The 11,271-nt window shown below is 39.8% G+C and overlaps 1 protein-coding gene across 1 annotated transcript; it reads right to left on the bottom strand.

The window, feature by feature from the left end:
- Positions 1–911: 911 nt before the first annotated feature.
- LOC133755076 (zinc finger protein 39-like) lies at positions 912–7,987 on the bottom strand. Its single transcript, XM_062185372.1, has 4 exons — positions 7,933–7,987; positions 4,576–4,702; positions 4,249–4,341; positions 912–946 (listed from the first exon to the last, which is right to left on the bottom strand). Exons 1-4 carry the CDS (start codon positions 7,942–7,944, stop codon positions 912–914), a joined length of 267 nt encoding a protein of 88 aa, XP_062041356.1. The 5' UTR covers positions 7,945–7,987.
- Between the last annotated feature and the right edge of the window lie 3,284 nt (positions 7,988–11,271).

An 11,271-nucleotide genomic window follows, 5' to 3' on the forward strand; every position in this document is an offset into this window, starting at 1 on the left:
CATAAGGTTTCTCCCCTGTGTGAATTTTCTGATGTGTACTAAGTTGTAAATTCTGACAAAAGGCTTTTCCACATATCTTACATTCATAAGGTTTCTCTCCTGTGTGGATTCTCTGGTGTTTATTGAGGTATGACTTCTGATACAAGGCTTTTCCACACTCACTGCATTCATGAAGATTTTCCATTGTGGCAATTCCCTGGTCTCTAGAGATGTCTGACTTCTGGTAGATGCTTTTCCCACATTCAATGCACTCAATGAGATTTTCCCCTATGTGAGTTCTGTGACAGGTAGTAAGGCAGGATTTACAGCTGAAAGATTTCCCACAGTGCTTACATATATGGACAGTTTCCCTCATATGTGTTCTCTGACACATTGTAAGATCTGATTTGTAATTCAGAGATTCATCATACTCAAAAGATCCATGGAGTTTCTCTCCAGCTTTTTGATATTTACTGAGATAGACATTTTTATGGAAATTTTTACTTTCAACCAGTGTTTTATTTCCTAAAATGACAGTTGATTTATTAGAGGTATGTTCCACACAAATCCTCTCACATTCAAAGGATAGTCTCTTCCTGTTATAGCATTTCGCTTGGCCATTGTGTTCAAAAGCCTGCTGTATATTTTGAATCTGATGTTGATTAAGATGTTCCAAGTATTGGAGTGAGTTCTCAGTGACATTAGGTCCATGAGGTTTCTCTCCAGCTGGTATTTCATCAGGTCCCCTAGAGAGTAGAACATTCAATAAGTCATATACCTCGGGTTTCTTTCCTAAACTATTTTCCATTTATGTAATCAGTTTACAAATATGTCCTGAGGTTAAATTAAATCTTTTCTTTTTTATTTCTGAATTCAACTCTCTTGGGAATTGAGATACTTTTGTAATTACAACTTGCCTCAAATTTACTTCTTCACTTTTCTGGTTGGTCATCCTTTCTGTTGGCAACTGCAATGAGGAAAAAAGTAACCAAATTCATGAACCATTTCAAACTGTTTCTTTTGGAATGCTTGTTGAAAAGTAAGTTTATTGTTATCTTAGTTGCACGGATTTAACATCAGTAGAAGTTATTCATTTATGACCATTTGGTGGTTTTTACAATAGTTTTCTCAATAGTCAAAAATATTCTTAATTACCTTAAATATTTTTTTAAGTTGGGCAAGTGGGTCAAGCCACTGCTTGAGATGCCTGCTTCCCATAACTGTGCTAGATTGAGCCTTGGCTACTCTGCTTTCAATATAGTTTGCTGATCATATATCCTTGTAGGCAGTGAATAATGCTTCAAGTGCTTGCAACTCTGCCACTCACTTGAAATACCTGGATATACACTTGAAAAGTCTAGATATCACTGCAGACTTTTTGCTTCAGACTGGTCTACTACTAATGGTTCAGGAAATTTGGCAGTAAATCAAAGAATGGAAGATATTTCTCTCTCCTGCTCTCACTGTTATTCTTTCAAGTGAATGAAAATAACTTAAAGAATTTAATTTGTATATTTTCAGATTTATTGGGGCTAGCATTGTGGCACAACAGGTAAAAACACCACCTGCTATGCCAGCATGCTATATAGGCACTGGTTCAAGGCCATGCTACTCCAGTTACAATCCAGCTCTCTGTTACTGTGTCTGGGAAATCAGCAGAATATAGCACAAGTGCTTGGGTCCCTGAACTTATGTGGGAGACCCATAAGAATCTCCTAACTCTTATCTTCACCCTGGCTATTGAAACCATTTGAGGAGTGCACCAGTAGAGGACATGATTCTATCTCTTCCTCTGTGTAACTCTGACTTTGAAAATTCAAACCCTGAAAAGAAGTTAAAGAGAGAGAATAGGAGAGAGAGAGACATAGAGAGAGAGAAAGAGAGAGAGACCTTCCATCTGCTGGTTCACTTCCAGATGGCCATAATGCGCATGAGCCACACCAGAAAGAAGCCAAGAGTCAGGAACTTTGGGTCTCCCACATTTGTGGCAGGGTTACAAACACATGGGCCATCTTCCACTATTTACCTAGGCACATTAGCATGTAGATGGATAGGAAGTAGAGGATCCAGGACACAAACCAGCCTCCAAAGGGGATGCCAACATTGTAGGTGGTATCTTTACCCACTATGCTGCAAGAACATTCTGATAAATAACCATTTTTGAAGGTGGAAAAACATTTCATAAAAATATCCACTCACTTTCTAAATGGAATAGTATGTTGAGTACTTTCCAGTGGACATTACTTTTCCCTATTACTTTTCTCTACTTTATTTTGTTATGATAATGATGTATTTGGGGGCTTGCACTATGACTTAATGGTTTATGTCCCCACTTGCAATGCTGGCATCCCATATGGGCACAAGTTCAAGTACTAGATGCTCCACTTCCAATCCAGCTCCCCACTAATGCACCTGGGAAAGCAGAGAAAGATGGTTCAAGCCCTTGGGCCCCTGCACAGATGTGAGATTTGGAAGAAGCTCCTGGATCCTGGCTTCAGCCTTGTCTAGCTCCAGTAGTTGCAGTCACTTGGAAAGTAAACCAGCAGATGAAAGATCTCCCTGTCTCTCACTTTCTTTCTATGTCTGAGTTTCACAATTACCATGATTAATTTTAAATGGTGTGATTTGTGCTTCTCTGCTGATATTTTAGTCTTGAAAATGGGATAGCTTTATTAGATCACTTACTTGCAGATGGAGGAAGGGGACATGTGTCTGTCTCTTAATCAGGACCTATTGTAGTGTCATGTTTAATCTTCCCAAGGGAATGGCTGTAGGCATCTATGAGCTTTTTCAAATATAAAATAGCCTTTTACCTGCAAGCTATGACAGATTGCCCCATATTCCTAAAGGAATTTGATACCTTCAGCATCACAGTACCAGAAAAGTATGGAAAATCCTGATATATTGTCATGGGCATGTTCTTCATACAGGATTAAGAGAATAGGTCCTGCCATCCACACTATGTTCTTCTTCTGTGAGTAGTTTTTTCCAATTCATTCTGGTATTCTGTTATCACTTCCTGGTTTATACACTGCTGTTTGATAATTTGAAGTTTTGAATGTTTTTGATTTCTGTGTTGGATGATTTCTTGTCAACTACTTTCAAAGAAAACCTGAGTCCTTTATGCATTTATCTCTTTCCCATTTTAGAATTATTTTTTAAAAAGAGAGGGTTATTATGGCACAGCACAAACTACTTTCTGCAATACCAGCATCCCATACTTGCAATGCTAGTTTGAGAACTAGCTGCTTTGCTTCTGATCCAGCGCCATACTAATGGACCTGGGAAAGGAATGGAAAATGACTCAAGCACTTGGTCCCCTGCCATGCATTTATCAGACCCAGATGGAGTTTAAGGCTCCTGGCTTCAGCCTAGTACAGCCCTGGCCAATATGGCCATTTGAGGAGTGAACCAGCAGAATGAAGATCTTCCTCTGTCTCTCATTCTGCCTTCAAAAAATAAAGTATATCTTTTTATAAAGGAAAAGAAAGAGGAATTCAAACTCTCCTCCCAAACAAATGTGAGCTGCTCAATAGAATTCACAGGTACACTTGTCCTTAGATGTCAATCTCCTGGTGAGCATAGGACCACCAATTTTCATGTTCCTATGTAAGGTCATGCTTAGTATCATGATTTCTGATGTCACAATACAAAGGCTCTTTTTTTAATTTACTTATGGGTCAGAGAATGAGAGAATGAGAGCCAGAAAGAGTAAGGACAGAGCCGTTTCACCTTTTAAATATTTGCAAAACCTATTATTTTCTTATTTATTTGACAGAGACAATGAGAGAGCTCCCATTCAGTAGTTTTATCCACAAATTTGAGCAATAACAAGGCCTGTGTCTGTTCAAAGCCAGAAGTGGAAATTCAATTTCATCAAGTAGTAAAACATTGTCTGTGAGCTGGCCAATTAATAAGCACTGAAAGAATGAATAAATAATTGAATAAATTCCACAGAACAGGCTATGAAAGCAGGAAGAAAGACAAGTTAGAATTTGGGGGATGTATCAAACCTAGAAAACAGCTTTATAAGAGCCAGAAAAGACTTGCATTTTGGTTAATCTAGGAAAATACTCAGCAAGAGCAGGAAAGCAGCTAGATGGATCTATGCATGGCAGCCTTTCCTGGAGGCTGTAGAATGCCTTTGTTGCATGTATGACACCAGCTGGCAGAAAGTCTGGGATTTAGGAAAAGTTAGTGTGTAATGCTGCAGTCAGCATCTGCTGAGCTTTCTGTCCCAGTCACCCTGAACAACATGTGCTCACTTACTTGAAAGGCTCTGGTTCAGGGGTTTTTCTACCATCCATGGTTCTGCTCCTTGTTCCAACTTGAAGATCACCTCAGGCTTGTTAATGCAGTGCCCTTTTAATAAGAAATAATGTTTGACTTTGTGAAACCACTAACTTCAGGTTTTGAGGGACAATAGCTTGGGCCCAGAAGCAGTGCCAGAAAAAGGCTAAGTTGAATTGCTTTCTAGAGGGAAAAATTTTTCACGGCCTATAACCCTATACCAACCCCATATGAAGCCTTATAAATTGTTGAATTCTCAACTGAGAAAAAATAATTGTACTTGGGTACGAGCTAGTTTTTACTTACCCAAGGACAGTAGGATGCTATAGATTTCTAGCATCACATCCCTGTACAGGGTCCTCTGAGAATGATTCATGTTCTGCCATTCCTCCTTGGTGAAGTCCACAGCCAGGTCTTCAAATGACACCAACACCTGTAACAGCACATTCATCCTCAACATATCAGTCCTGGATCACTAATCACAAAGACTGGAAGTGGATTTTTCTGAGTGTCTTATTTGCTACTTATATATAACAGTTTCCTCTGTAATCTGTATTGGCAACAGAGAGCAAAATCACAATGAAACTACCCTACCCTTAAAATAATTTTAAAATTCCAAAATCACAATAGGGTTTCCCTTAATATTCTAGAACTGGGGTTTCTTCTAATGATTCTGAAATCTGTTCACATGGTAATCAATAAACATAAGTATAAATGGAAAACAAAACTAGCATGCAAGATGAATTAAAAAAGACACACGCTCAAGACTGTCCAAGGTAAACAGAAAATTCCTTTAAAATAGATTTGGGGAGGGAGCAATGTTTTGTCTCAATGGGTTAAGTTCTTTCCTGTGATGCTGGCATCCCTTAAGATCAATGTTTTGAGTTATGGCTGTTATACTTCCAATCCAGCTTCCTGCTAATGTGCCTGGGAAAGGTGCAGGAGTTGTTGCAAGTACTTGGGACCCTACCACCCATGTGAGAGACACAATTGGAGCTTCAGGTTCCTGGCTTTGGTCTGGCCCAGAGCTGGCAATTGTGGTCACTGGAGGAGTGAACCAGTGGATGGAAGATCTCTCTTTAATTATTGTTCAAGTAATATAAATCCTTTTTCAAATATTTAAAGCAATATATTTGTCTCTATTATCCGATTACTGTTCATGGAAACACCAAAGATGGTGACATCTTATGCGAGAATGTGTTTATGTTAAGATACAACAAGAATGGTGGTAAATAGCAAAGAACACAGGCCAGGTACTGGAAAAAAAAAAAAAAAACCTCCACTACCTCTAGGTGAGTGGTCCTGGGCTATGATGAGATGAAGACAGTGAAAAGTGTTCAAGGAGGGCCTGGCACTATGGCGTAGTAGGTCAAGCCTCTGCTGTTAGCACTGGTACCCCATATACATGCTGGGTGGAGTCCTAGATGCTCCATTTCTTATCCATCTCTCTGGTGTTGGCCTGGGAAAGCAGTAGAGGATGGTCCACGTGCTTGGGCCTCTGCACCCATGTGGAAGACCCAGAAGAAGCTTCTAGTTCCTCATTTCTATATTGACCCAGATCCAGCCATTGTAGCCATTTAGGGAGTGAACCAGTGGATAGAAAACCTGTCTCCTTGTCTCTCCCTCTCTCTGTCTGTAACTCTACCTCTCAAATAAATAAATAAATAAATAAATCTTCTTAAAAAAATTGTCCAAGGAACTGATAATTAATATTTCATTTATATACTTGACCCAATAAATTTTTATGTGCTATTTTTGTAAACTTGTTTATAAAGTATGTTCATAAGCATCATAGTGTATCCTGCAACAATTAGAATAATTATTATTTTTACATGAAAATGAGTACTCACTCCCTGAGGCACAGGGTGCTTCAATACAATGTGATAGTTACATAAAGATATTTGCACTTTAAATGTCCTCCAATGGAGGCAAATGGGGAAGGACTAAATGGCTACTTAGAGAGGAAGAGACCAAAGAGAGACATTGCCAGAGGCCAGGTGGAAACTATCACTGCAGCCCTTTGAGGAATACAGCAGGATGAAGCTGGGAGTTATGTGAACAGTCTAATCTGGGACATTGCAGCTTGGAAAGCCAGCAGTGGGCCACGGCCCACTCACCTCCAGGGACGTAACAAGTTCAAGGACATTTTTTACTCAAATGTTCTACTCTCTTCCTCTTTCTGGGTCAGGTGGTGATCACATGGCATCTGGTCAAGATCTGTGTGTAGAGAATGCTGTTTCTAGTTAAGCAGAGGCTTATCCTGGTGTCAGCAAGGGGATTTGGCAGAACTAGGGCCAGCGCCATGGTTCACTTGGTTAGTCCTCTGCCTGCAACACTGGCATCCCATATGGGCACTGGGTTCTAGTCCCAGTTGTTCCTCTTCCAGTCCAGCTCTCTGCTGTGGCTCGGGAAGGCAGTGAAGGATGGCCCAAGTGCTTGGGCCCCTGCACCCACGTGGGAGACCAGGAAGAAGCACCTGGCTCCTGGCTTCGGATTGGCACAGCACTGGCTGTAGCAGCCATTTGGGGAGTGAACCAATGGAAGGAAGACTTTTCTCTCTGTCTCTCTCTCTCTCTCACTGTCTGTAACTCTACCTGTCAAATAATTTAAAATGAAAAGGGCAAAACTAAAAGCCACAGGGCAAGGCAGAGAGAGGTTCCTGCTCCTCTCTTGGAGAGAGTCCCGCTGGCCCCTACTTTTCTATAAACTTTTGTTTTCCTTTCATTGCACACCATCACCTCTTCAACCTGCAGAGTTGCTGCATGATTCACAGCAAGGGGCACCTGAACAGGGACCTGACGAGGAAGGATCACCTCAAACAAATGAAAATGAAAAGTTTAATGGAGAAGAAGGCTGCCCAAACATCCAGTCATGACCATAACTTTTGTGAATGGAGTTTTTCTTTACCCAGAGTAATGGGGTAGGATTTAAAGATCGAGACTAAACAATATTGTAAAGTTTTAAAACAATTCTTGAAAGGGAGAGGAATCATTGTATCAGAAAAATTTTACAGGAATTTTTCTCAACAGTAATATTATATATTCCTAGATTTCCAAAGCATGAAACTAGATATCCAAGGGAAAAGGTTGGGGATTTGTTTAAAAAGGAATAGAATTCACTTCTGATTTTTTTTATGCAGTGGATGAAATGTGAAATCCAATGAGTTAAAGAAATCCATATATAACTTGGAAGAAAAACATACCTGTGAAACAGATTTAGAAGAGAAACCAAAGAAAATATTATAACTAAAGAAGTTAATGTCAAATAAGAAATGCAGTGGAATTCTTAACAACATACTTGTGAAGCAGAAGAAAAAGTATTTGAGTGGGAAGGTAAATCTTAGGAAATATCATGGATAAAAAAAAGGATGAAATTGGAAGTTAAAAACTTTTTGATGGGATACTATCAAATGACCCAACATATAGGTCTTTGGATTTTCTGAAAGTATGCAAAGAGAGAATAGATTGGAAGGTGTATTCAGTGAAGTAATTATGGAAAAGTCCCCTAACCTGGAGAAAGAAAGGTACACTTAAGTACAGGAAGCACACAGAACTCTTAATACACATGACAGAAAAGATTTCCACCATGATACTTTGCAGTCAAACTTTCAATAGTAAAGCATTAATAAAAATTATCAAATGTACACAAGAGAAACATGATTACCTTCAGAAACATATCCAATTAGACACAGGTGATTTCTCATCAGAAACTCTACAGGCTAGGAGAGAATGCAGAGACTGTCACCCCTGAATACTATATCCTGCAAAGCTCTCATTTATGAATGAAGGTGAAAAAAAGAACTCTCCATAACAAACAGAAATTGAAAGAATATGTCACCAGGGGCTGGTGCTATGGCATAGTGGGTAAAACCACCATCTGCAGTTCCAGCATCCCATGTGGGTGTCGGTTCAAGTCTCAGCTGTTCCACTTCCAATCCATCTCTCTGCTATGGGCCTGAAAAAGCAGCAGAAGATGGCCCAAGTCCTTGGGCCCCTGCACCTGTGTGGGAGACCTTGAAAAAGCTCCTGGCTCCTGGCTTCAGAATGGCTCAGCTCTAGCTGTTGAGGCCAACTGTGGAGTGAACCAGCAGATGGACAACCTCTCTCTCTCTACCTTTCCTTCTCTTTGTGTGTAACTCTCATTTAAAGACACAAAGAAGGGTACTATGCTATAATTAAGGGATCAATTTAACAGGAAGACATGACTATAATAAACATCCAATATATACACCAATGCCAGAGCACCAGGCTATTTAAAATAATATTTAATTGACATAAAGAGAAACATGGAGTCCAATAATGGGGACTTCAACATCTAGTTTCATCAATCGACTGATCAACTTGACAGAAAAGCAACAAAGAAATATGAGAGCTAATCAACACTATGGACCAGGGCCAGCGCAGTGGTGCAGCAGGTTAATGCCCTGGCCTGAAGCGCCGGCATCTCACATGGGTGCCGGTTCTAGTCCCAGCTTCTCCTCTTCGGATCCAGCTCTCTGCTGTGGCCTGGGATAGCAGTGGAAGATGGCCCAAGTTCTTGGGTCCCTGCACCAACGTGGGAGACCCAGCGGAAGCTCCTGGCTCCTGGCTTCAGATCGGTGCAGCTCTGGCCATTGCAGCCCATTGGGGAGTGAACCATCAGATGGAAGACTTCTCTCCCTCTGCCTCTCTTCTTTCTGTGTGTAATTCTGACTTTAAAAAAAATAAATAAATCTTTTAAAAAAACCACTATGGGAGTTAGAAATGTGCCAGGGGATTCCAATACAATCCCATCAAATTGGCACATACCAATGCCTCTCACTAGTCCAAGTGATCAATTTCAGTTCACAATTGATCATATTGATAGGTCTAAGAGTCAAAGGGATCACACAAACAACACTAGTGTCTGCTAATACTAACTGATAGAATCAAAAAGGGAGAGAAGGATCCAACATGGGAAGCAAGATACACAGCAGACTCATAGAATGGCAGATGTCCTAAATAGCACTCTGACCTCAGAATCAGCCCTTAAGGCATTCGGATCTGGCTGAAGAGCCCATGAAAGTATTTTAGGCATGGAAAGCCAAGACACTCTGGCAAAAAAAGAAGACCTAAATGAAAGATCTCTGCGAGTGAGATCCCAGTGGAAAGAACAGGGCCATCAAAAAGGAGGTACCTTTCTCTGAAGGGAGGAGAGAACTTCCACTTTGACTATGACCCTATCGGAATAAGATCAAAGCCAGAGAACCCTAAAGGCTTCCATAGCCTTGGCAACTCATGACTAGAGCCTAGGGAGATTACTGACACCATAAACAAGAGTGTCAAATTGTTAAATTAACAACAGGAGTCACTGTGTACTTATGTCACATGTGGGATCTGTCCTTAATGTGTTGTCCAATGTGAAATGAAGCTATAACTAGTATTAAAACAGTATTTTTACACTCTCTGTGTCTGTGTGGGTGCAAACTGATGAAATATTTACTTAGTATATATTGAATTGATCTTCTGTATATAAAGATAATTGAAAATGAAAAAAAAACTGGTGTTAAATTGGAAATTGCATAGAAAATTAATCAATGTTTTAAAAATATCATGTAGGATCTCTGTCTTTAATGTGCTGTACACTGTTATTTAATGCTATAACTAGTACTCCAACAGTATATTTCACTTTGAGTTGCTATGTGGGGGCAAACTGTTGAAATCTTTACTTAATATATACTAAACTGATCTTCTGTTTATAAAGAGAATTGAAAATGAATCTTGATGTGAATGGAATGGGAGACAGAGCAGGAAAGGGGAGGGTTGCGGGTTTGAGGGAAGTTATGGGGGGGAAGCCATTGTAATCCATAAGCTGTACTTTGGAAATTTATATTCATTAAATAGAAGTTAAAAAAAAACACTATGGACCAAATGGACTGAACAGATATCTACTGAATATTTCACAGTTGCAGAATACACATTCTTTTCATCACTATATGGAACCTTCTCCAGGATAGACCATATGCTAGGCTGTAAAGCAAGTCTCAGCAAACCCAGATTATTGAAATCATACCATGTGTCTTTTCTGACCACAATGGGATAAAGCTGGAAATTTAGAATGTAAGAATCTCTAGAAAATATGCAAATATATGGAGACTGAATAACACAATATTGAATGATGAACAGTGATTCACAGAAGCAATCAAATGAGAAACCAAAGAATTCTTGGAAATGAATGAAGCTGACAATACAACATGCAAAACTTATGAAACGGGGACAGCACTGAGCTGTAGTGGGTAAAAGCTGTCGCCTGCAATGCCAGCATCCCATATGGGCACCAGTTAAGAGTCCTGGATGCTCCTTTTCTGATCCAGCTCTCTGCTGTGGCCTGGGCAAACAGTGGAAGATGATCCAAATCCTTGGCCCACTGCACCCACGTTGGGGACCCAGAAGATGCTCCTGGCTTCTGGTTTAGGATCAGCACATCTCCAGCCATTGTAGGCATCTGGGGGAGTGAACTAGCAGATGGAAGACCTCTCTCTCTCTGCCTTTCAAATAAATAAATAAATCTTAAAAAGAAAAAAAAAACAAGAAAGCAGAACTGAGATTCAAAAAACAATGATACACAATTGAAAATAGATCTACCACATGACCTAGCAATCCTAGTCCTGAGAATTTACCCAAATGAAATGAAATTGGCATATGAATAGTCCATGTTTACTGAAACTCAGTTCACAAAAACCAAGATATAGAATCAACCCAGATGTCCATCAATTGATGATTGTATTAAGAAATTGGGTACATATACAGTATGTAATCTGACTTAGATTTAAAAAAGAATGAAATCACTAATCCACGGTTGGTGGGAATGCAAACTGGTTAAAGCTACTCTGGAAGACAGTCAGGAGATTCCTCTGAAACTTGAATATAGCCCTACCACACAACCCAGCCATTCCACTCCTTGAATTTTACCCAAAGGAAATTAAATTGGCAAATAAAAGAGCTGTCTGCACCTCAATGTTTATTGCAGCTCAATTCATAATAG

This window comes from Lepus europaeus, unplaced genomic scaffold, assembly GCF_033115175.1.
Source record: "Lepus europaeus isolate LE1 unplaced genomic scaffold, mLepTim1.pri SCAFFOLD_3_1, whole genome shotgun sequence".
NCBI lineage: Eukaryota > Metazoa > Chordata > Mammalia > Lagomorpha > Leporidae > Lepus > Lepus europaeus.

Bases quoted from the DNA above. Each gene is read 5' to 3' on its own strand.
- LOC133755076 (XM_062185372.1), bottom strand. The intron at 4,342-4,575 runs GTAAGTAAAAAC...TCTTATTAAAAG, and splicing joins TAGCATCCTACTGTCCTTGG to GGCACTGCATTAACAAGCCT. The intron at 947-4,248 runs GTAAGTGAGCAC...TCCTCATTGCAG, and splicing joins CCTGAACCAGAGCCTTTCAA to TTGCCAACAGAAAGGATGAC.